A 26,066-nucleotide genomic window follows, 5' to 3' on the forward strand; every position below is an offset into this window, starting at 1 on the left:
AGATCCTTCACCAGTGGAAATGACGAGTCACAGGTTGGTTTCTCCCACACACGTTCAACCAGGGAACAAGACGTATTATTAATAAGTCTGTTGGGGACAGTTGCCATGGTGATATTTGTCAACTTTGAAGTGAGTCACTGTGGTTGATGAAAGGACATGTTCAAAAACAAAGAAAAAAAAGAATTTTAAAGGTAAAGGTCTAGTGTGCAAGAATTTTTATTTACAGTTATTAAATATACTACCCATAGTTATGTTTGCATATGTGAATAATTGCTTTCAGTTAAAGAATAAAACAAAGGAAGCATTAAAAAAGCCTTTTGGTCATGGTTAATGGTTTGTATTTATCTAGTTTTGATGACCACTTAAAGGACCAGTGACACTTGGTCCTGTTAGCGTAACTGTTAGCAAAGATGGCGGGCACTGTTTACATTCTGGCAATGAGGTCCCGTCCCCCTCTCTAAAAAGTGCGGAATTAGCGTCACTGGTGGGCACATAACAACAAAAAAGAATGAAGATATTTCTCAACTCAGGGGAAACTGAGGTTGGGAAGCACAATTTTTCAAAAATACTTACCCTTATTCTAGTAATACAAAGCTAAATGCAAATCGGTGAAGTATTCCTTTGAAGCTGCTTTACACAACAGTTTTTTTTTCATTCACACATCGCTGAGATGACTCCACCCGAATGAGGCTCATTAGGGTGGAAAGAAAAAACACATCTCATACCATCAGGTGATTGTAACATAGTAGCACAACAGTAGAAGAAAAACAAAGCAAAAACAAACACAAAACAAAAGCAGTCAGGCGGCCACAAAACACCCACAAGTGTCGCTTCAACATAGATTTAAAAGAGTTGGTGAAAAGCCAGCTGGAGGGAGTTCCGGAGGGTTTTGGGTTGCCAAAGTTTTGCAACTTTCTGCAAAATAAGGATAAATTCACCTCAGTTTTACACACTGGACCTTTATACATCAGTTCTACCCTCATTTAAAGTCCTGATTCAATCAGGGCACAGCTCTTTGTGTTTGAGGGAGGGGCTCGGGCTACGACGACCACAGACAGAAGCAGGAAATGTCTCGTGTGTATGTATATAAGGGAGAGAAGAGGGACGTGTTTCTCCTTGCATGACTGGTTCTCTGTTTTCTCTCTGCTCAGACGTGTCCCACTACTGACTCATTTTTTAAGGTAAGTCTAGAGATGAAATCTTTGCTCTATACTGTAGTTTTACATTCAGTCCACTTTTTATATTTCTTTTCTTACTTTTACCCTTTTCTCCCACTCGTTCACTCTTGTTCATGTTTTGCTCATCACATTCCTGAGGAATCAGCTCAGGAATCCCACAGTGGAACAATGAGGGTTTAGTTTTTTTTAGCTTCTGTGCTTTGTCCAACGTCCATCTTTCCGTTTCTATTCTATTCCTTTTGCACTTTATTCTCTGCTGCAATTTTCTCTTATCAGAAGGGAAAACCTCAAATAACCTTTCATTTCCTTTCCTCCTCCATCCTTGTCTCACTTCCTACCATGACTCCTAGTCTTAATTTACAGCTGTGTCACAACTGCCTCACGGTAAGGGTGGGGTTTTTGAAAGATAACGGCGTCAGAGTTCTCAGGCTTTCTACAGGAGATTACAGTAACACAGTTTATTATAAATATATGTGCTTTTCATATGCTTGTTTTCTTCCTGTCTGCATCACACACACACATTGTCATCTTTGACACTTTGTGTCTGTCTCTATTTTGCTCTCTCTGTCCAACCACTGTCTGTCTTTCACTCTCTCTCGCTGTCTCCATCTCTGACTCTCTGTCTATATTTGTCTCTATTTTGCTCTCTCTATCCATCCGTCTCTGGCCGTCCACTGTCTCTCTTTCTGTCTGCTCTTTGTCCGCCTGTGTGTCTGTCCATCTCACTCTGTCTCTTTCTGTCTGTCTGTCCACTGTTCCATCTGTGAAGTGTCCCAGCTGTCCCATCAATACCCAGCATCACCAACAGCCTGCCCTCCCAGTAATTATCTGATTGTTATTTAGCCTAATCCAGGAACAAGGAACCCGACTCTACCCCTCCATACACACACACACACACACACACACACACGCATGCTCAGCTATTCTTCTTAGGACAGTGTCTTTCCATTCATTTGAACAGCCAAAGCAAAGTGTCTATGTAAATGCCTAACCTTAACTTTAACCTAACCACAATGAAAATCTCCTCCTTAAACTTAACCAGTTCCTCAGACATGAGGCGCTGCCTAATTGGGACCAGGTTTTGGTCTCCATGAGGACTACTGGTCCTGACAAGGTCAGTGTTTATGCCAGAAAAGGTCCTAAAGAGGACACACACACACACACAAACACACGTTACATGCAGCGTTGTATCCCCAGGCTGCAGGTAGGCTTTCACCATGCAGGCTCCAGTTACCTGCTGCATATATAAGAGAACCAGGCCAGGTGAGCACATACACTTCTCCTGGACAAACCTTTTGATTCCTTCGACCACAAACACTCACACTCCAGTGGACAGGCAGAATGGAGCTGGAGTCTGACAACATGCCGCAGGTACCACAGGAGATCATACAGTTAAGTGGAACAGGGCTTTTTCTCCTCTGCCTCCTTATTTACTCTTGAAGCAGCTGAACAAGCATCGTAACCATAACTGCCTGTGTTGCCTCTGGCCCCGTTTCTATTGTTTCTTCAGCTCCTCTCCCCCTTTACTGTTTCTGCTCACTCTGCTCCACCACTCTATCTGGTTTGAGGCTTGGAGCTGCTGCCGCTGCTGCTGCTGCCGTCCTCTACGAGCAACCACATTGTTTCCTGCTGCTTGAGTCATTTGAACAGCTATTATAAGAGTTGACTGCAGTGTCTTACATGGTTGATTGTTGTTGACAGATGATGATAATCACTATATTCCTCTGATGCTGCTTGATCATGATGGATGTTGCCTGGTGAGAGTGTGGCAGTGAGCTGCAAAGTTATTAACCTTTATTGCTCACGTGCCACACATCTCTGAATAATACACAACTCTTCTATGGACATCCTGGGCGGGGTGTGTTTATAGGTCACATCTTCAGGCTTTACAACATTTTTCGTCTTCATATGTGTTGTTGAGTCAAAAGTATGATACATTTTATATTGCAAATTTATAAAATAAAAAATAAAAGCAGGAGTAGTGATAATTGTGCAAGAGTCACAATTTCTGTTCATAAAAACGAGCCAAGCGAACTTTGAAATGTGATGCATTTCATGATTGTTATCTCAGGATGCTTTGTAAATGCTCCACCCTGTTAAGTCAATGTTTAGTTTGACACAATAATATTTGAGTTGACATAACAGCACAAAGCTTTTCTCCTCAAAGAGACAACTGCTTAACTAAAGAGCGCCTTTGCTACGGTGTTCTGGGGCTTTTGACCACTTTTCATGGTCCCTCCTCTGTGGATAACAATGTTGTAGTTCACAGGTGTCAACCTCAAGGCCCGTGGGCCAAATCCAGCCCACCATGCAATAGTATTCGGCCTGTGATAATATGCTACGTCTTTCCACCTTCTTTTTTTTTCACTGACTCTGACACTGATAAGTACCAAGTTACCTTGCCAGTAAATTAAATGCACAGATTAAATGTGGACTTTGAAAACACAGAGCTGGAACCAGACGGGGTTATTTGTTTTAGGCTTCTTCTCTTTCATCTTGTAAAAATTGAGTACAGCAGATTATTGGCTAAGACAGGGCAGTTTGTGCTGTTCTACTGAGAAACCAGGCAAGACAGATGGAAAGGGACAATGAAATGGTTATTTGACCTCATCAGACACTCGACTTGGACAAGGTTTTTAATTTCGGCCCCCTCTGTTATTGAGTTTGACACCTCTGTTGTAGTTCATCTAATCACCAACATCTGAGGCCATTCCACTTACATACAGAAGCTTTTGATGATAGTTATTCCTATTAGACAACAGCAGTTCATACCTAACTACATAAAACATAAAGTGTAAGTTTTGTGTTATTGGTCGACATACATGGATTTTGATTTGATTTAGTTGACATGATAAAAAAATAAAATATAGAAACACAGTACCACAATATTTTAAGATGTCGAGGATGAACACACAAACGTTATAGATGACCTTATTTCCAGTGTGATCCTCTACAGCAGGGGAGTCAAACTCAAATGACCTGAGGGCCAATGAGCTTCTAATCTGGTCAAGACAGGGCCAGTCTAGAGAAAAAAAAAGTGGAAAAAAACAACTGTTCAGTAGCAGGGTGGGCAATATAAGATATTCATGATGATATGAGACAGAATTTCAAAGTAAAAGAGCTTGTTTTGATATAAAATTACATATACTTAACAATAAAAAACTATTTATATTACAGCTTAAATATATGGCATTTAAAGTTAAGTGTGATACATTTAATAAAGCAATAATTACAACCAAATTTCTTATCACTATTATAAAAAATATCTTATATTCTGTCTATATTCCATCACCTCACTGGCAGCTGTGGTGGGTGGGCCGCATGTAATCCATTGGAGGGCCGCATGTGGCCCGCGGGCCGCCGGTTTGACACCACTGCACTACAGGATGACAAGACGGCGACACATGATACAGATGCTCACACCTCCACTGAGTTGATAAGAAACATTTTCAACAAGCACAAAATACATCCTCAAACATGTTGAGTGTTTACTTGTTTTGTCATTTATACAGAAAAGAACCCACAATCTTTGGTTTTTTGAAATCGTAATCTGGTTAAAACTAAAAAAGATTTTTTGATAAAGAAACTTGATTAGCGGCTGCTTTTTCCTAAATACCAGTGATTCATGTTGATAAAACAGACTCATCTCTCAAAGCTCGTCCATAAAAAATCCCTTAATTATCCAGGTGGTGTGAACCGCAGCGACCAATAAATAGTGAGTCCAACGGCAATGCTGCAATTAATGCCCATATAAGGAAACTCATAATGTGAAGATTTTGTTTGTCACTGTAACAGAGAGGTGTTAACACAGTTGTATGCTCAGTGACAACAAACCGTGTTGTGTTTGTACAGATTGTTTTTCTTTCCTCCTTATGTGGAAAAAATGTGTGAGACAGAGAGAGAGAGAGAGAGAAAAGAGTACATTAAAGTGACTCATTCTCACCTGTGACATGATCCAGCATGTGTTTATAGCCACACCTGGTTTTGTGCAATGGCATGAGTGTATAGTTGTGTTACTGTGGCCCTGCTTGGTATTGTGTTGCATTCACTGATGTAATGCAGGCCGTGGTCTTTACAACGATAACACAAACAAGACACTGTCTATAGCATGTGAAGTGAAGGGAAGGGAATTTTGTCCAGATTTAAAGCTAAACATTTGCTGTTTTCTATGTTGTTATGTTGGTAGTTTTAATTCTCTGGTCAGTTGAGAACATTTAAATGGTTTCACTAGTGGTCAAATGTTTCATTCTGTTGTCATTCATGTTGATCAGGAGCTTGCACCTTGCTCTGTAATGTTACGTCTAAGAAGTGGGAGTGATATAATGAAAGGTGTCGGGTTTTCAACAAAGCTCTCTCTGTCTGTGTTTTTACCGCACCCACAGCCAACTCCAGTGAGGACCAAGTTATAGGTTATCTGAGGAAAAGCCAGGATTACACTATCAGAGAACTGCTGAACTTTTGTCTTCCGTCACTCCTACCCGTTTGTAGCCGTCTAGCTTTACTGGCACATGTTGTTCTTGTCTCTGTCTGTCATGATATAAATCAAATAATGTCCTGTGTGCAGTGTGGGAATGTCGCCGGGACACTCAGACCCAGAGAGAGTCACGTGTAGCTGACAGGCTTCATAAGCACTTGCCAACTCCTTTGGCATTGGTTTGAATCTAATGTACAATTTTTTACATGTAAAAGTTACACCTTGCAGTTTTAAGTAAGAAGTAGTAAAATAGACACTTGTCCACGTAGGACTTCCTGATTTCACTTCTGCTTTCACAAACCAAAAACCTAGGTATGAGGTATCTTTTCCCAAGTAGAGAGACACACACTATATACACTTCCTGTTTCAGCCAACTTCTTCTTTCCTTTCGTCACAACAGTCTAATTGTTCTGCTCTTTCCTTGCAGTATGCTCCCATTCCAGGCTGCTCCAGGCCAGTTCGGCCCAGAGGTGCGGGAGCAGGGCCTCCAAGTGTGGAGGGTGGAGAAGATGAAGGCTGTGCCGCTGGACGCCTCAGAGGTGGGATCCTTTTATAACGGGGACTCCTACCTGGTGCTGGAGAACCGCGGCGAGCAGGGAGCCGACATCTACATGTGGATAGGTGAGAGCCTGGAGACACACGTGGACCGCGTCGCGTGGTTTCCATCTTGTCTGGGGCCAAACGGAAGTCATGTGATCCATTGAGATGCTGACTTTAATTAATAAACACACACAAACATGATGCAGCTTCCAGTGTGTCTGGGTGTGTCGCATCCGCTCTCAGCATCAGTAATGTCACACCACTGATATTTAATTAAAGCTCCGGTGTGTAACATTAAGAAGGGTTTATTAGCAGAAATCGAATATAATACCTGTAAGTATGTTTGTATTGGTCAGGGGTCTGCAACCTACGGCTCTAGAGTCGCATGTGGCTCTTCATCCGCTCTGCAGTGGCTCCCTATAACTTAAAACCACTTATTTAGAGATCAAGGTGAGAAACTACTCCAAATATGTGTCACATCCTATGTCTATATCAAATGTGACATTGCAGACCTCCCCAAACCTGTGTTTGAAACACAGAAAGCCATTCGCTACGCTGAAATGAAGCCATGTGTACGTGGTTCACATTTGGAGTCGTGTCCATCTTTGCGTCCACATACTACTCACATGCAGCTTTTCTCAAGCATGAACAACATAAAATCCAAACACTGGTTTAGTTACCATTTAACTTTGGTCTGGTGAAAAAGCAAGCCAAGATTAAGTTGTACCACATTTCACGAAACTTGGTGGCAAGTAAATTGGGACCATGGCCTCAACTCAACAGGAAGTCGGCCATTTTGAATTTGGCGTCCATCCTGGCACTTTGCACGCTTTGACATAAAAAATGTGTCAGTTTGTACTAGCGATTTTTTGCTTTACCTTTTCCTGCTCCTCAGTTACTTACTTAATTACAGCGCCCTCTGGTGTGCAAAAAGAGTGTGTCGCACTTCAGATATCATGCCTTAAAGCGATGAAAGAGATGATTTTAAAGCAGTTATACATTCTACACAAACACACTGTTACGTAAAGGGTTGTGTGTTCAGTTTCTGTCACACACTGGACCTTTAACTGAGAGTAAAGAGACGCGTCTCTTGTTTCTGTTTCACTGTTTACCCATTGTCACGTGCTTACTACACACCTAACCCTGACACAGTGCTGCGGTCGAGAGGCTAATAAACCTTCTCAGTGATGACACATGAGACACAACACTGACCTGCTGCATCGCTGCGTGTGGAGAGGGATGAGTGGATGATGAGGGAGAGAGAGACAGAGAGAGAAAGAAGGAGAGCGGTCCCGAGGGGAAACAGGGACGGGCTCTGGAGCAGAGCTCATTAAAAGTGCAGGAGGACTGTTGCAGTACTCAAATGTGGCTGTATTTGGTGCTTAGGTAACACAAAGCGGATTGTCACAACTTGAAGAGGACTCTCTCTACTCAAACAAGCATCTCTGACCCTTCCTCCACTCATTTACTATTAATCACCTCTGTGTTTATTGCTCTGTGTCCACATGACCTGTTACTCTTACTCAGCTCTCTCAGTTTTAACACTTCAAAAGTCCAGTGTGTGATATTTAATTGGGTTTATACGCTATGTTTGCATATGTGTATCATCAATTTAAATTAAAAACTAATGTTTTTGGCGGGCGTAAGCATGAGCTTTTTATACAGCATGTACTTCGGGCACAGGGCTTGTTTTACTGAGGTGCCATTTTGTCCAGAAAATGTTGAGAAATGCAGATTGGTGTTTCTCCAAACCTTGGAATGGTGACGTTCTCAAGTGTCTTGTTGATCCACAAACTAAAATGATCCAGCTTTAAGAAAATATTCTCATTTAGGAAGCTGCAAAGTTTGTCTCATGTATTTAAAAAAAAACAAAAAAAACCAAACACTTTAACTGATTAATCAATTATCTAAGTAGTTGGCAAAAAAGGGACTAATCAATTAATCATTGCAGCCCTGTTTTGTTTTGAATAAATATTTTGTCTTGAAAAGCTTGTATGACTTTGAGTCTTTCATTTGTTTCTGTACGTATAAGTACAACCAGTTCCATTAATATTATTTGTACGGTAAAACAATTGTATTATCGCTGTCACTCTACACAACCACACTAGATTTGAATGAAAGCAATCATGATGTCATTTAAGTGCAGACCATCAGCTGTAATTCAGGGGGTTTAACTTAATTATTGCTTAGACCATTTTTAAACCCCAGCCATTTAAATGCACAGTCCTCCATATTCAAATGCTCAAAAGTGATAAACATCTTTTAAGCCTTTGAATTGAAGCTGAAAGTCAACACACGTCTCGATGGCTTCATAATAAAAGCATTTTAGTCGCGTATAGAAGCAAATATGTCCAAATGTTCTATGTGAACACTTCCTCTCTGCAACTGTGCAACTGTGTGGAAAAAGCCTTTACTTGGTATTTCTTCGTATTTCTTCGTCCCCCTCTGACAAACGATTCTCTGCTTCAGGTGAGAAGTCTTCTCGGGACGAGCAGGTGGTGTGTGCCATGCTGGCCACTCAGCTGGACAACTTCCTGGGCGGTGACCCCGTCCAGCACAGGGAGGTTCAGGGCTACGAGTCCCCGGATTTCATGGTGCTCTTCCCCAGAGGTGTCAGCTACAAGGTGAGCAACACAGGTCTGGAATTTGAGATAATTGAAATATGATGAGCAAACATTATTCTTTAAACTCCAAGGGCACAGTGACATTTCCATTACAGGAATATTTCACCGATTTGCAATTAGCTTTGTATTACTAGAATAGGAGTAGTATTTTTGAAAAATTGTGCTTCCCAACCTCATTCTCCCCTGAATCGAGAAATATCTTCATTCTTTTCTTTGCTATGTGTCCACCAGTGACACTTGCTCCTGTTAGCATAACTGTTAGCAAAGATGGTGGACACTGTTTACATTGTGGGAATGAGGTCCAGTCCCCCTACGAGGGGGTCTAAAAAGTGCAAGATTAGAGAATCATGCATGCTTCAAAATTTAATTTATAAGAAATTCAATAACATTTGAAACGATTTTTTTTATTGGTGTCTCTTGGCTTATCTCCCTTTTTATACTGTGTGTTTTTTTTTATTATTACTGTTTTATTGTTTATCATGTCACAGCACCCTGCATACTACAGCCTCTGTGCCACAGTGTCTCTCTCTTTGTGCGGACGCTAAACCTAAGAAATGTGATAAAACTATAAAACAAAAACAGACTCTTACATGATTATGCCTCCCCCATCTCTCTCTTTCAGGATGGAGGTGTAGAGTCAGGCTTCAGGAGGTCTCAGGGCTCAGGGACGGTGCACAGGTTGTACCAGATCAAAGGGAAACGTAACATCCGTGCCAAGGAGGTGGAGATGTCCTGGAACAGCTTCAACAAGGGAGACTGCTTCATCCTGGACCTCGGACAGGTGATAACACTCGTGTTTAAGCCGGCTGAAGAAGGACATGACATCATATCATAATTATGTGACATCACAACATGTGCTCCCAATGCTGCATCTCTGCTTTGCAGACCATCGTGTCGTGGATCGGATCTCAAGCCAACATCTTCGAGAAGCAGAAAGTGCGTGAGATCGCCTCGCTGATCCGGGACACGGACAGACACGGCAAAGCCAAAATTGTGGACGCCAATGAGGGGGAGGAGCCTGAAGAGATGCTCAAGGTAAATACATACATCAGAATATTTTGTCAAAGTAATATAAACATGGATTAAGTCTTCTGGTCAGGAAGTAGAAAGGAAGTAGTAAAAGCCACCAGGGACGACTCCACTGCAAGTCTGTGGAGAAAATGAGCTTCTACGGTTCTCTTTATTGTCAGTGAACATTTTCCTGAGGAGTTCATGGTCTCAGTTAATAGACCATGATGCTCCCAATTAGAGAAACTAGAACATTCAAGTGAACACCAGTGTAACTGACAGCTGGTATCCGGTGACGTCTCACGGCATCAGTCACCAATTGTAAACCTTGGTTTGAGTTGATTTGAGACTGGAAGACTACATCCATATTTAGACGCTGTCAATGTCCTGGAGATGAACATGCAGAAAGGCCAGACCAGGAAGTGAACCAGCAACCTCCTTGCTGTGAGGCAACGGTATTAGCCATGTGCACCACTCTGTGGCCCTCCAGGGACTATATTTCACCAAAATAATCAAACTGTTTTTACAAAATTAAATAAATGAACAGATTATAGTTTTTTTCTTGCATCATTTTTAACCCTTTAACACTTAACCCTCAAAATGTCCATCTGGAGGCTAAAACATTTAAAATCACATTTGTTTGTCGCCAGCTTTCTGCAACAGCACGCGTGAAATGACTGTAATAACCACACGTTGGCTTTGACGTGCAACTTGTCAGTTTTCAGAAACCGTTTCCACACAACATTGCGTAATTGCGGTAATGCAATTTTTCAACACTCTCTGTGTTAAAGGGTTTAATGTTTTCTGTGTTGACGAGCAGGTCCTGGGTCAGATGCCGGCGCTGGCAGAGAGTACGTCAGAGGAGGACAGCAAAGCAGACGCTTCCAACTCTGCCTCGCTCTACAAGGTAAGTTCCTCTGTTGTCACAGCTGTGAAAACGGCACTGATGCATTTATTGCTGTTGAATGTATACATTCAAGTGGGATCCAGAATTATTAGAAGCCAGAACACAGTGAGAGAAATGTGGCGAAATCCAAGGAATTCAAATAAAGAATTTAATTAGAATTTAAGTATTCTGATTCTGATTCTGATTTATACTTTTCAAATTAATGTTCAGTAGAAAGTCTCTGTTTAGTCGAAAGTGAACAAGGTGAACTGGGACATAAATCAATTCCCTGCTCGTGCTTGTGTAGTGTGACAAGGCCAGTAGTCCAATTAAATGTTAAAGTCAAGCTACAATCACAGCTTTACTTAAATAAACAGTAAAGTGTGTAATATCTGCCACTAGGGGTCTCTCAATCGATTACGTTGAATATTTCCATCCTCACTTTGATGTTTTATAGGGGAGACCATAAAGTGGATGATGTCATTACCTTGACTAGAAATCCAGATTTTCATAGATGTAAAGAGTGTTGGAAATGTCTTTGGTTACTGTACGTACAATACTCAACAAAATATTTAACTTTCATCTCGTCATTTTTAGATATTTGAATGCAGAAATGTTACATATGCTATCTTTAACTATGCACGGAAATGTACCAACTGATTTTTCCACTTCCCCTCTGAGCCTACGTCTGTTTCCTCCTCAGGTGTCTGACGCGACGGGTTCCATGGCCATAACCAAAGTGTCGGGGAAGAGCCCGTTTAGTCGGGAGCTGCTGGTTCACGATGACTGCTTCATCCTGGACAACGGCGCCAACGGAAAGATCTTCGTGTGGAAAGGTGAGGAAACGCTGGCCGACCCCCTGTGACCCCCGACAAACATCTGCTGCCTGAAATGCAAAACCGAGGAAAGTGATAGTAGCTGGATGCTGGTGATATTTGGTGTCCGGTTGGATGGAATTTTAATGAGCATCGTGGAAAATAATGATTGATGGTTTTAACAGCGAGGCAAGACTGAGGAGTGCAGATGGAAATATGACATTTGCATCATTTAGGCTTCATAAAAATGTCCATAAATGAATCCACTATCCATGCTGCAACAAAAATAACAATCATTTTACATAAACATCACTTTAAGGGCTACACAGAACAAAAAAGTGATTTCCAAATAAAAAGGAATACAAAAATTAAAAGCACAAGAGCAGAACTGAATCCATCAGGTCAATGTAAATAAACCACGACAAATATGGAGACATTTGAGTTTAAAAATGAATAACAGTTGAAGGTAAACATGGATGTTTATATAGAATTCAGGCAAATGTTACTAGAACTAGTGCAATAATAATGAAACTATGTACAAAGTGATATCAAAATACATTATAAATAGTGATAAAGTGTGGTGTGTTGACCTTGATTTAAAAGGAAATGGTAGCATTAAAAATCAATTATTAAAGGTTTTTGTTCATTTTGTATGATTTTTATCTCTATGTACGTATAATTTATTACTAATTTGTTATCTTGATATTTCTATATTTTATTGCTTTGTTAATGAATTTGTCTTTAAACCCACAGCAAATGTTATATGTATTCTTTCATTTGAATTTGAAATCTGTTGAGTTTTTGTGAGTCATTATTGTATGGAAAGTAATTGATTGCTGATTGTTGTTCACCGACTGATCGCCAGGTAATAGAGCGAACCCTGAGGAGAGGCGCGAGGCCTTACAGATGGCGGATAACTTCATCGAACAAATGAAGTATCCCAGGATGAAAACACAGGTGCTGCTCATGTTTTTCCCTCTATGCACAACAAGAATCTGCTGTGCCTATAAACCTTTGCAGTAACTTGTTAAAAACAGAACTCATTTGCAGATGTGGATTATCACCTACTGTGCATTTGACTGTGATGGCTTCTGTGCCATAGGTGGAGATTCTGCCACAGGGGAGGGAGACCATCATCTTCAAGCAGTTCTTCGGGAACTGGAACTGAACGTTTCTGACCAAACTCGAGGGGAGGATGAGAACCTGAGAACATCTCATACGGAACATGTACATATTTCTTTGTAGATTGTTCTGGACCAGAATCAGAGATGTGATGCCACTTTTATAAATGCAAACCTGTTTCTTCTGCTAACATCTCAGTCGTACAAAAAGTGAATTCGCTTTTCTTTTTTTTCTTTTTTTTTTTACATTTGTTCTAGTGTCACAGATATGGTGCCTTTGGAAAAAATAAACCTGCTTGTTACTTGTAAAGGAGGTGGCTTGAGTTTTTTTTGTGCGTCTCAACGACACTTTGATCCCCACCTTTTGCCCAGGACAGCAATTTTTAGAACAGTATAATAACCTCTGCATTGGCTCCACAAATGTAATCTGCACACAATAAACCAATTTAAAAATGTAGGTAGCTGCACAGGTAGCTGTGGTGACTCTGTCTCAAGGAAATGTTGCTATCAAATAGAATATCCTGCTGTGAGTCATCAAGATTACACACAGTGTAATGAGTGTTTATTAGAGTTGCTGCTGTTACCTCTGGCAACACGGTATTTCCCCCCCAGAGAACTGCTCCTCACTGGATATTCTCTATAGATCAGCAGTTAATGAAATACTCAGACAAACACCTGTGCCACATTGGAAGTCACGTAAATCACCTTTCTTCCTCATTGTGACGCTCAGTCTTCAGGTCCAAACGTACTGAGCTGCTCCCGCTTGATCGACGCATTAGATATTTGCATTAACAAGCAGTTGAACCCACATAAAGTGACCTAAATAAAGTGAGCGCCGTGTTTTAAGTACATCAATGTACTTAAATGTAGGATTTTCAGATTGCTGATTGCTGAGTTCTTTTAATGTGTTTGAAATGAACAATGTGTGAAACCATACGGTCCAGTTGATTTCTGAATCGATAGATAACAGCAAACACAGTATTTAAAGGGAATCGGCTTGTTGTGACGTTCAAATCAAATACCAAGCCACACTTTTTGGCTGATAATGTTGATAAGCAGTTTTGGAAAAAAGGGTTGCAATGCACTTTGACATGTAAAGGCGGTCGTAAATTTAATGCTGCAGGGCAAAGTGTTTTTTTACCCTGACGTGTTGCTGTTCACCAGGAAGTCAGTGTAGGCTGGGAAATATTTGACTAATACTAACTTAAATTTAATTCCTGGTCACAGTGTTAGTGTAATTACTTAAACAAAGATAAGGGGAATATGCAAAGAAATACATGCAAAGTACACCATTCTATTCAAGGGAAATTTGACGGGCTGTCAGGAACTGACACACGATATCAGATTATGATCAAAGCTTTATGATGGTTTTCCAAAACCTCCCACTAATGGTAAAGAACGGACAAACTCCAAGTCTACCTTTAAGAGAGAGATGACTGATAACAACGTGTCTATTATCTGTCTCAACATCTGTTATGTGTGAAGATTGACATAAACAAACTGGATTGTCTACTGTAAATCATGGGTGGAACAAACATGGTCACTCGACCAGGAAGATTATTTGTTTCAATAAAAGCTCACACTGAAATAAGTCATCACTATTTTCCTGGAAGAGTGACCGCGTTTGTCCCTCATGATTTAGACACTCAGGTTGTTTCAGTTGATTTGGTTTCTCGTTATAGTGTGTGTATGTCAATTTTAATGCGTGTAATTCTCTGCTTTTAGATAGAGAATGAATAGACATGTTGTTGTTTACACTCTACCACTAAACTTGACGTGGAGTTTGTCCGTGGTTGACTGTAGTGGGAGGTTTTGTCAGACTGATATTGCACTGCAGATAACAAAAAATGTATATCCACCTATAAACACTGAACGTAAATTATCATTATTATTATTATTTGCAGGATTTCACAGGCTTTAACCGTGATCATAGACAATATAAAAGTGTCTTTTTTGTTGTTGTTTTACTGTGTAAAGTACAGTATTTATACAAGTCTAAAATACTCTACGGCATTGCTGGTGTGAAGTTACAGTGAAACACAATATTTATACAGGAAAATACTGCAAATACACAGTAATATATGACTAATATAGAATGACACAGTGGTTTACTGTAAAAACACAAAAGTAGTAGTTTGTGGACTGGTCCCTGCGGAACCGCCTCCAGATCAACGTGTGATTGACGTATTAGACGACACTCTCCTCCAACAATATACTATTTATGCTGTAAATATCAAGGCCATATTCTGCTGTCTATAATGTGGTCTAAGGGTTAATTTCTTCTTATATTGTAATTTTTTTTGGTAGTGCATGTTTATTATTTATTATCTTTATCTTTACTGTCTTGCTGCTGTAACGATGTAAATTTCCCCACAGCGGGACAAATAAATGATAATAATCTTATCTTATCTCAGTAGCCTTTAATTTACCGTGAAATATTTTACAGTTTAATAATTGACATAAGTTGCCCTTATTTCTCAACCGGCACTGTGATCTATTAAACTCTTCATAGTGGAAGGAACACTTATTCCGGGGCGGGCTGAGAGAGTCCAAAGATCAGGGAAACACAAATAGACTATAACAGCAGAGAAGCCAGTTTTCTCCGCCTGCCGAGCTGGACCAGCGCTACCCCACACAACAGGTACCACATCAGCCATCATCTCATTTATATGCTTTATATAGACTCTGCACTGTGCTGTGACTGAATGTATAACTTTTCATTTTGCATTTATTTCAGTTTATTTTAGCATGATTTGGGTTTTTTTGGTTAGACTTTTTTTTAAACTTGAAATTACAAATGTAATTTTCTGAATTGGTATCACGTCGTCAAAACTGGCCAATAATAATGACATGATGATAATAATAATAATATGAATAATAGTAATGATTATTATGTAACGCACTACAAAAAAACCCCAGCAAAATGGCTGAAAAAACAAGAAAATAAAAGCCCTGTGATACACTGCGAAGCTACAATAGACAACAAGAATTGAGAATGTGACGGAATTTAATTCAAGGTGAAATCCCATTTTTTGAAAGTTTTTTCTGAAAGAGGACAGGACGTTTTCAAATCGATAAAATGTTTCGGCTGCTTGAAATATTTATACTGGTGCTTATACACGAATGTATCTGTAACATATCATAATTAACGGCAAGCTATTTTTTCATGGGTGTGCAGGAGTTACCATCAGCATGAACACCATCCTGAAAACTGCCAGACGTAAGTTTTGATCAATATTTGTATAATTAATTGTTCCCTATCCTCTTTGATCAGTGAGGGCATCGTTGGCTAGGATCATGTGATTAAAGTCACTCTTAATGGTGATTCATCTCAGTTTTGATTTCGGTTTGGACTTCTATTCTGGATCGACTTCCTCTGAAGGAAGTCTTTGTCGGAAAATCAGCGTGAGTCAATATTATCTGTGGTTCCTCTGCAGGACTGAGGAGCCACGGCTCCAACCAAAGCAGTTCAGTGGGGGTCGTGCGTTGGAACCAGCCCAACGTCAACGCCCAGGCTCACAGCTCGGCCCCCAGCAGACCTGCCTGCAACCTCACCGAAAACTCACAGGTGACCTCCTTTAAACCCACATCTCCCTGTTTTTGAACGTTCCCGTCGAGGCTGTTTTTATCAAGAAATGAAATCTGACCTGGTTGTGTTTTAAAGCAGCTCCATCCTCGACAGAACAGCCTGAAGGATCTGCGCAGCCTGCAAGAGTGTGTGCAGTTCATCTATCTCTGGAAAGAGCAGGTGGACCAAGTCTGCACGGTGGGACCTGCATGAGGAAAGGAAGGAATTAAACAATAGACTTTGTTTAGTGCTCAATGACTTGATGTGAGGCAGACTTTATGATGGCAAATATTGCATAAGCGTTGCTACGGGGAGAGTTTATGTCTCTCGCTCACGCAAGGTGTTTAGTAGCTGATAGGAAACATGTTTATTGAGTCTCTCACAAGCTCGTTACATAATCTGCTCTTTACAACGCAGGGCACTGAGATATTATGGACTGTACATGAAGTATGAGTTTAGTGTAACATCTGACAGTGTGTGGTCTTGTGTTTTTGTAGGGTACATGTGATCCAGAGGAAGGCACCACTAAGAGGGGGGACAAGAGCTCAGACCAACATACTGAGCGCAGTCTTGAGCAGAGTAAGAAACTGATCCTGGAGTGGGCCCACGAATTCCACCATGTCGACCAGGTCAGTGAACGTGACGTGATGGATGTGCCATGTGTGCACATAAGTCTTAAGTGGCTGTTCTTGTGTCCTCAGCTCCTGAAGGAAACACCCTGGACGTCTGAAGGCGAAGGAAATCGAGAAGAGGAGGATGCAAATGAGGAAGCACAACTGAGGATCATGGATTGGGCAAAGGAGCTGCAGACGGTGACTGAGGTGAGACGTCCCAAGACAAGGTGGTCAAAATGTGAAAGACATGCAGGAAAAAGGAGGTTTTATTGTAATGTCATCTGTGTGTTTGCAGAGTTGTGGTGTTCAGAGGGATGAGCTGGGAAAGCTGCTGCTCATGTTGGGCCGCAAGAAAAAGCAACTGGTCAACCTGCTGCCGCTGCTCGAGTTCATCACCTGGTCTCTGCTTAAAGAAGACAGCACGGTGAGCAGCCTGTTTTTGTACTGCAGATATGGTTCACATGAAAACAGTACAAAAGCAGTAAAATGCAGAATTGCTACCTAACTTTACTAACAGGTCTAAAACTAGAGGTCATGCAGGTGTGATTCTAAGTGAAGTAAGTTTATGTGAGATTTCAGATGACATATTTGCAGATACTGTTGCAGTGTACATAGCTTTAAACTATGAAGAAATAGGCAAAGGTAATGATAGAAGAAATCAAATTATAAAAGAATACTATATACTATTATTTTTTTTACCTTTTAGAGGATGATTCCACAAGCCTGGTTACTGGCAAAGCAAAAGACCGGGAAGGCAGGAATTCCAGGATACATCCCCAACTCAGGTGTGCATTTTATTTAATTTTTTTTGTGACTGCGTGAAGTTTAGATTTGCTTGTTGTGAGCAGTTTATTTGAACCCTCCATTTCAGTGTATTCAGCAATCTCAAATAACAAAATAAATATCAGGCCACACATATAAATATGTAACATTTCGAAAAAAAAGTGATGTGACTGAGTGGGGAAGGAAATATTTGATACTACTAGTTTAGCCATTATTGTCCACTCTGCTGCCTAATGTCAAGCAGCTTCTTTTCTTATCGTTTTTGTTTTACTTGACAGCCAAATTCAAAACTGTGCATTTAAGGTGAATTGTAACGAGCGGCATTTATGGATTCATTTGTCCTTCTTTGCATTTCCCCTCCTGCAGCTTTGATATAATAAGTGTTTCTCTTCTACTTGCAGTTTGGAGATGGATTTGCAGTGCAAAGGGTAAGTGAAGAGCCTGTGCCTTTTTTCCCCTGGTTCACCAAAAAAACCACAAAACCTTACGTTGACAAGATGTCAAGCTGATTCATCTTTTGCTCCTAACAGCTGATGTGCTTCTTGATACCATGACCAGCCACTCATGGCTGCAGCTGTCAGATGATCAGCGTATGGTGCGAGAGGGCCTTTCTGCGTCTGACCCACCGGACAACTTGCAGCGCTTTGACAGCTGGCCGTGTGTGCTGGGCTGGGAGGGCTACAGCAGCGGCCGCCACTACTGGGAGGTGGACATAGCCAACAAAGGCTACTGGCGCATGGGCGTGACCACTGCTGACTCCAAACGGAAGGGGAGGTTCCCCATGACCCCAAAGCAAAGCTACTGGGTTCTGTGGCACAGCACACAGGAGTTCTACGCGTGCACTAAACCAGAGACGGAGCTGCCGGTCGGCCTCGTCCCTCAGCGCATGGGAATCTACTTAGACTACGAAGAAGGCCACATCTCCTTCTACAATGCAGCGACAAAAGCTCACATTTACACCTTCACTGGAACCTTTAAAGAGAAGCTGTACCCTCTGTTTGCACCGCTGGACGGCCACACGCTTCTGAAAATCATCCCACCACAAAAAATCTCATTGAACTGACAAAGACGGACTTTGGAAGCTTTTATCGGACATTTCAAATATTTTTTAATTTGACTTCAAGGAAATTGGGTTAAACTGGACAAGAAAGTACAACAAAGTAAAATAGCAGCATCTCCAGCTCTACATTTCAAAACAAAATAACATTTTGATGTCTACGTCACCTATTCGGATACTGAATATAAAATCTTTAAAGCTGTGAGAGGAAAGACTGAACTCTAAGCGCTGATGAAGTCATCCACACAATAAGTTCTTATTGATGATAGCACTCAAAAGAAAAAGAAAGGAACCCATTGTGCACAGTGCACTTTTGGATATGCACAAAACAAACTGCATGTTGTCTTTGAATCATGTTTATAAACGTAAAACTCCTCTTCCAAAGAGCTCTTGTCTTTGGTCACACATTTAAAATGTTCAGTCTCATGCACGAAAGAACTGAATATGAAATGAAATCATGTGGTTTTGTGTTGCGGACTGTCAGAACCCTCTCTTACAAACCCACGGTCCGAACGATTCACAGTCGACAGCAAAGAGACTCCCACCTCCACGCAGGTCGGCACAGTCTCTCTGGTCAGAGTCCCACTCTACTGTCACCCTTCAAAACACACACGGAATAATAGAGTTGAGTCAAAATCTTATGGATACATTCACAAATACATTTTACAGAGAACACTGCGATCGTCTGCTGCTGGTTTGTTGGAGGTTCCCCACAACAGTTGAAACGAAAATTGGGGATACTGCCTTTGTTACTTACGCCCCTAAACTTTGGAACACACTTAGATATCAGAAAAGCCAGCTGACTAGATATTTTTAAAAGAAGAACATATATTTTTACTGTAGCCTTCAACTAGCTCCTTTTATTCCCCCCTGTGTTGTGTTTTATTTGCATCTGTTGTTTTATTTCAAAGTTAAAACAGTTTTTTGACTTTAGACTTTTTCCTTTTCATTCCACCCTGTGTTGTGTTTTATTGTTGTATTTGCGTTTTAACTTTTATTCTCCTTCTGATTGTAAAGCACTTTGAGCTGCAAGGTGCTATACAACTAAAATGTATTATTATTTAAATAATTCATCCTATTTTGTTTCAATAACTAAATGAATATCAAGACAATAACTGACAGATTCACTGATAATGAAAATAATTTCTAATTGCACAGCCATCACAAGGCATAAGCCAACTAATTTATATATTAAAGAAACCTACATCTGTTCTAAGTTGTTGTTGTTGTTGTTGTTTTTTTAAACCAAAGTCATTAAACTGGTTTACTTGTTTAATTCCAGTTCAGTATCACTACATAACTGTGACACCGGTTTGGTACAAATAACACAACGATAATTAATGCAATTTATAGTGTTACATTTGTATCCGTAGGTGGGTGTAGGGGGCCCTCAAATTCAGTTTAGGGCCCCATAAAGGTTTGGGCTGGCACTGCGATACTGCATCAGTATCACAAGGAAATATAGAATCATATAGAACATTTTATGTGAAAGTCTTTTTCACATCATTAATATTTATGTCTTCCTTTATGATGTTGTCCCTGTACTGACGTGTTGAGTGTGTGTGTGCCAGTGGACGTGGACTTACGGCATGTAGTGCTGGATGTGTGTCCCGTCCCACCACAGCCACTGACCCTCCCGCCTGGAGTCGGTCAGTCCCACCCACAGGTAGGGCAGGTGTTGAAACGTCTTCATCACACCTTGGATGAAGTCCTGTGGATAAAAGCAACATTGAGAGGACTTTTCTTGATTACTTAAAGCTGCAGCGTGCAACTTTTTAATTTAAACAAATGTCAGTTACATTCAAACTTTTGTCAAATGAATTCACACAGTACTGACTAAGGATTGCTCCACAGGATTCTCTCTCTCTCTCTCTCTCTGTGAGTTTCTCAGTCGCATGGCTGATTGCTCGATATTGAAAAGGCCTGCTCTAATTCTGTCTGAACAGCTGCCTGACAACATGCCTGCATGTGCCAGTCTGTTCCATTCACCACGCAGCTCCAACTAAGTAACAAGTAACGCTACATTGAAAGACCGATATACAGTAAACACACAAATGACCAAAATACAGGGGAAACATCTGGGTGTACCGTGTGACGTCATAGACTGAGACAAACAAATCTATCTTTGTGAGGACATTTTGTGCACTTATTACAACTTTAAAGGGCAATTTGGGGATTCAATTTTTGTTTTTTATTGGGTTATAATTGGGTTTAGGTCAGGGTTAAGCATCTAGCGATGATGGTTAAGGTTAGGGTAAGTAGTTTGTAGTTTATGCTCTACTTAGGCTTACTGGTCTAAATGATGCCGTTACAGCCCAAATATTTCAGAGCACGACAAAATAATAATTCAAAACTATCACAGATGATAGTCCTTGTAGCATACACACTGAAAAATGTCCATTTCACAATGTCCACGTGTTCTTAGAGGACTTAAGTTCAATTTTACAGTTTTTCGAGAGAAACTGTAAAATATTTTGCATATGCAATACATGAACTTATTGTATTCCACTACAGTGATGACAAGAACATCCTTTACCATCTCTGCAGAGTCTTTGATCACAGCCAGACTGCTGTTGTGATCCCGACAAAACTCGGCGCTCTTGTTCCACTCACGATTTTCCTGAAGTCCCACTGAGAAGAAGTAGCAGTGACCCCTCCACCAAAGCCAGCCGCCTGGACACAAGCTGCACCTGGAGTCTACGCACAGGTGTACACACACACACACACACACACACACACACGGTGAAAGTAAAGTAAGTTTTTTTTTTTGAGACAGCAAAGGGAATAATATGAAGGGAAAAGAGGAACATGTGAATCACCCTGAGTGACGGTGTGGAGCATCAGCTCCAGATCACGGCGTTCTTTCTGACATTGCTGCAGACACTCCATCACTTTTGTGTCTGAGGTGCAGGAAGTTTGACAATGCCCCTGCGCTGCTGTCCACATTGCTGAGGAATTAGTTTTCACACGTGGAAACAAGTTCATTCACAAATCGCCCTCAATTACACTGTTTTTTTTAACATCCAAAACAGATTCCTTGTCGTGGCCAAAAACCTGATTGTGATTTTGAGGTCAAGTGTAGACAAGATATTATAGAATTTATTGGACTTTATTACTTTGTTTATATGATCAACACTTACAGGTTTTCACAATAGATCAAATCTGTATTAATGTGCATTCACAGATGATGACATTGACATGGAGTGGTGAAATAAAAACATCCACTAGAGGGTGAAAAAATAGAATAAACCAGTTGTGAAGGCTGAAATAAAACAAGTCTAATAAAGAAAATACTTTGTAAATCTATACTGTGTCCACATGCCTGTATTTTTAACAGCAGAGAGTTAATCTCAGTTGCTAAAATCAACTAAATAATTATACATTTTTATGCATTACTGTACTGTACATAATACACTGCTTGGCCAAAAAAAAAGTTGCCACCTGGATTTAACTAAGTAAATAGGTACGAGCCTCCTATTGGATAATTACTGCATGGGTGATTATCTTTCAGCTGGCAACAAGTTATTTAACCCCAACCAGTGCAATGAGTTTTTTGGGCATATTTTATTTGAGAGAATGCAATATTACAGCGTGTAAACACAAGGTTAAGAAACACGAGGCATTCCCAAGCTTTTCTATTTTTCTATCCCGGCTTGTGCCACGAGAAAGAGGAAATCATATCGAGCGATGAGTATTTGTACATACTGATGCTTGAGGAGAAGGATAAAGCAAGCAAATCCAGGAAACAAAGCTGTCACCAAAGCTGAACCTTCTCACTGTGGAGAAGGCCTTCTCGGCGTCAAGGGATATGAATGACGTCGAGTAGCCTTCGAATATTCGTGAATGAGTGTCGTTGTCTAATAAACCCCGTCTGGTCTTCAGATATGATTGAGGGTACGATTGATTCCAAACGATGGGCAAATACCTTAGCAAGGATTTTAACATCAACTGATAGTCGTGATATTGGACGGAATGATGAACAATTTAGGGGATCTTTGCCTTTCTTAGGGATTAAAGAAGTAGATGCCTGTGTAAGTGAGGGTGGCAAAGTGCCCTGCTGGTGCAGTTGTTGAAACAACTCTAGGAGTAGTTCGGACAATTTGTTTGAGAATTTTTTATAAAATTTCACCAGGAACCCGTCGGTTCCACCTCCCATCCTCCCTCTCTTTTAATCCCATGGTACCAAACACATTGGCGCTCTAACCCTAACCTTAGTCGAGACTCCCTCCTATACACAAAGTCTCGGTTCCCATTCATGACAAACATAACCCCTTTATTAGTATGAACCAGAAACAATATCTTGTCATTAGTTTTAGCAACAGCATAATAACAGCGACGCAATCAAATTGAGCGTATGCCGCCTCTTGAGAATAGTCTTAGTGTAACTGCATAGTGAAAGAGCTTGAGTGGAACAAATAAAGGGTAAACAAGTATAATAAAATAAGCAAACATTGAAATGAAAAGGTCAAGCATTAGTGCAATGAGAGAGAAAGAAGAAAAAAATAGTCAATGAAAAACAAATGCTTTGAACAAATTTAAATTAAAAGTACCACATAAAGTGATAATAGCAGTAATTAACTAATATGTATTAAGGACGTAAAAAATAACCCTACACTTTTGAGGTGATGAAAAATAATCTAAGGAAATTAGGGGATCAAGAATTTCATTTAAAGGGAGTAATGGATAGTAGCGAAGTTTTAAGGGATACGGGGCTATCTTATAGGATAAAGTAGGATAGAAATTGGGAAATATATAGAGTAAGGGTGTGTGTGTGCGAGTGCATGTTGTGATGTTATTTTGCATATTTTCTGGCTCACACTCCAGAGCAGAAGGGGGCGCTAATGCACCTATAGAAGAATGCCAAACGCCGTAAAACAAAAACAAAAAGAAGAAGAAGATGATTCTTATGTTGTTCCTCCGGCTCCGGCCGCCTTAGCTGCAAGCCTGGTTTTGCTATCAGCCAGCGCCGCACACGTCTCCTCCAGCGTGTGTATCCTCTGCGCCAATGTGTGAGCGGGAGAGCGAGACTAGTGCGTCCACTACATTCCGCAACAACACCGGAAGACTCCTTCTCAATTCTTAAACAGCCATGTCGAAAGACACATCCCATGGTCGTGGAAAAGATGTTAGTCTCTTTGAGAAGGGTCAAATCATTGGCATGCATCAAGCAGAGAAAACATCTAAGGAGATTGCAGAAACTACTCAAATTGGGTTAAGAACTGTCCAACGCATTATTAAGAACTGGAAGGATAGTGGGGACCCATCGCCTTCGAGGAAGAAATGTGGCCGGAAAAAAATCCTGAATGATCGTGATCAGCGATCACTTAAACGTTTGGTGAAATCAAATCGAAGAAAAACAACAGTAGAACTCAGGGCTATGTTTAATAGTGAAAGTAAGAGCATTTCCACACGCACAATGCGAAGGGAACTTAAGGGATTGGGACTGAACCACTGTGCAGCCTTAAGAAAACCACAAATCAGTGAGGCTAACCGGAAGAAAAAGGCTTCAAACTGCTAGGGAGCATAAAGATTGGACTCTGGAGCAATGGAAGAAGGTCATGTGGTCTGATAAGTCCAGATTTACCCTGTTCCAGAGTGATGGGTGCATCGGGGTAAGAAGAGAGGCAGATGAAGTGATGCACCCATCGAGCCTAGTGCCTACTGTACAAGCCTGTGGGGGCAGTGCTGTGATCTGGGGTTGCTGCAAAGCAACAGTATGTGCTCAAAGAAAGAGGTCACCTGACTACCTGAATATACTGAATGACCAGGTTATTCCATCAATGGATTTTTTCTTCCCTGATGACATGGGCATATTCCAAGATGACAATGCCAGGATTCATCGGGCTCAGATTGTGAAAGAGTGGTTCAGGGAGCATGAGACATCATTTTCACACATGGATTGGCCACCACAGAGTCCAGACCTTAACCCCATTGAGAATCTTTGGGATGTGCTGGAGAAGGCTTTGCACAGCGGTCAGACTCTATCATCAATCCAAGATCTTGGTGAAAAATTAATGCAACACTGGGTGGAAATAAATCTTGTGACATTGCAGAAGCTTATCAAAACAATGCCACAGCGAATGCGTGCCCTAATCAAAGCTAAAGGCAGTCCAACGAAATATTAGAGTGTGTGACCTTTTTTTATATATCATTATACTCACCGAACAACACCAAGGCCAAAAGGAGAGAGCTGATAACCATTACCATGGCAACAGCCACTCGGGCTCTCCTGCGACAGATCTGACAGGATCCTGCACCTGTGATTAGATTTAAATGTCTTATTTCTGGTTCTTGAGAAGCAAAGATCTCAACCGGAAACATTTTTGGAACAGAGTGCGACCATCACTGGCAAAATAAATTGAAATTTGTCATTTTGAAACAATTCTGGATTGCTTTTAAAAGCATTGTTCTACTAATCAGTGATAAACACAGACAATACACAGATTTTAAACTTCACCTCTTCATATGGATCATTTAACTGTTAATCTTTCGACTTTCATTAAGATTAAGAAACTTTTTTGTAAGAAAATGAAAACGTAATCTTGGACTTTTATGACAGGGAAACTGAATCTTTGCTTGTTATTCCTCAGCCTACAGTAAGAGTGTAACATCAAGAAACATCTGACTATTTTCACTTGTTGGGTCAGGAACTCACCTGCAGGTGTTTCTCGGTCTTCATCAACACCTGCGAGTCTCTCCGATGGATCCATGCTGGTATTTGATCTTCTCTACGTGCTTGTTCATTCATTCATTACATCATTGTGTCATTTTTCACACATTTAGCTGCACAAAAATGGAACCACCCCGCCCCTTCCTCAAATTTCAACCACTCTGCCCAACACAATGGTTCAAAAATGCCGGAAAACAACACTGAGCAGAGGAAGCTAGCTGGGTGTGCAGAGTACAGCTCATGTGCAGCATATGTATTTAAAAAAAAGCACCATCTCAGAGGCTGAAGGTGTTATATATGTGTGAACACTGAGTTGGACCAAACCTGAATGTGACATTACAGCTTTTTCACAGTCGTGTTTTTGTTCTTATGTGAATAACACTCCCACTGCCAGTGTTTTATCGGCGCTCATCTACTGATGATCTATTTTTGAAAAAGTGTGTAGAAATACATTTATTCATCTTTGAAAGTGTTACTTTCCAAAGACTGGATGCTTTTTTAAGTCTAAAAGAAATGCTCTGCTGTCAAATATATTTGTTTTTGTACAAAATAATCACTACTTCCACAGAAACTAACTTTACTAACATATAAATACAATATTAACTTCTGCTTTCCTACATGATAACAACTTGGCCGTTACTTGCCCTTGCAGATTTTTACCTTTTAATTGTCTTTGTTATTTTATTTCCCATGTGGTCAAATGTCCCTACAATTCCTTGACTTCTGTT

The 26,066-nt window shown here is 40.7% G+C and overlaps 3 protein-coding genes across 5 annotated transcripts; 2 read left to right on the plus strand and 1 right to left on the minus strand.

Annotated features, from left to right (window-relative positions):
- Positions 1-1,085: 1,085 nt before the first annotated feature.
- On the plus strand, positions 1,086-12,956 carry capga (capping protein (actin filament), gelsolin-like a). 2 transcript variants are annotated; one of them, XM_044021942.1, is made up of 9 exons: positions 1,086-1,181; positions 6,080-6,273; positions 8,662-8,816; positions 9,439-9,597; positions 9,702-9,851; positions 10,645-10,731; positions 11,414-11,546; positions 12,391-12,482; positions 12,628-12,956. In XM_044021942.1, exons 2-9 carry the CDS (start codon positions 6,081-6,083, stop codon positions 12,691-12,693), a joined length of 1,035 nt encoding a protein of 344 aa, XP_043877877.1. In that variant the 5' UTR covers positions 1,086-1,181; position 6,080; the 3' UTR covers positions 12,694-12,956. The 2 variants fall into 2 exon arrangements, with proteins under 2 accessions (XP_043877877.1, XP_043877878.1); XM_044021943.1 differs by lacking the exon at positions 1,086-1,181 and adding an exon at positions 2,359-2,569.
- A 2,226-nt stretch (positions 12,957-15,182) lies between these two features.
- si:ch211-114c12.5 (E3 ubiquitin-protein ligase TRIM69) lies at positions 15,183-19,884 on the plus strand. Of its 2 annotated transcripts, none has more exons than XM_044022171.1 (10): positions 15,183-15,287; positions 15,825-15,866; positions 16,084-16,214; positions 16,311-16,412; positions 16,712-16,843; positions 16,916-17,035; positions 17,124-17,252; positions 17,535-17,613; positions 18,013-18,039; positions 18,142-19,884. In XM_044022171.1, exons 2-10 carry the CDS (start codon positions 15,839-15,841, stop codon positions 18,672-18,674), a joined length of 1,281 nt encoding a protein of 426 aa, XP_043878106.1. In that variant the 5' UTR covers positions 15,183-15,287; positions 15,825-15,838; the 3' UTR covers positions 18,675-19,884. The 2 variants fall into 2 exon arrangements, with proteins under 2 accessions (XP_043878106.1, XP_043878108.1); XM_044022173.1 differs by having other exon boundaries at positions 16,314-16,412.
- Positions 19,149-25,553, minus strand: LOC122766922 (CD209 antigen-like protein C). The gene is made up of 6 exons (XM_044022174.1): positions 25,324-25,553; positions 24,830-24,925; positions 21,488-21,616; positions 21,205-21,365; positions 20,255-20,379; positions 19,149-19,266 (listed from the first exon to the last, which is right to left on the minus strand). Exons 1-6 carry the CDS (start codon positions 25,376-25,378, stop codon positions 19,149-19,151), a joined length of 684 nt encoding a protein of 227 aa, XP_043878109.1. The 5' UTR covers positions 25,379-25,553.
- Positions 25,554-26,066: the final 513 nt, after the last annotated feature.

This window comes from Solea senegalensis, linkage group LG3 (genome assembly GCF_019176455.1).
Source record: "Solea senegalensis isolate Sse05_10M linkage group LG3, IFAPA_SoseM_1, whole genome shotgun sequence".
Lineage (NCBI taxonomy): Eukaryota > Metazoa > Chordata > Actinopteri > Pleuronectiformes > Soleidae > Solea > Solea senegalensis.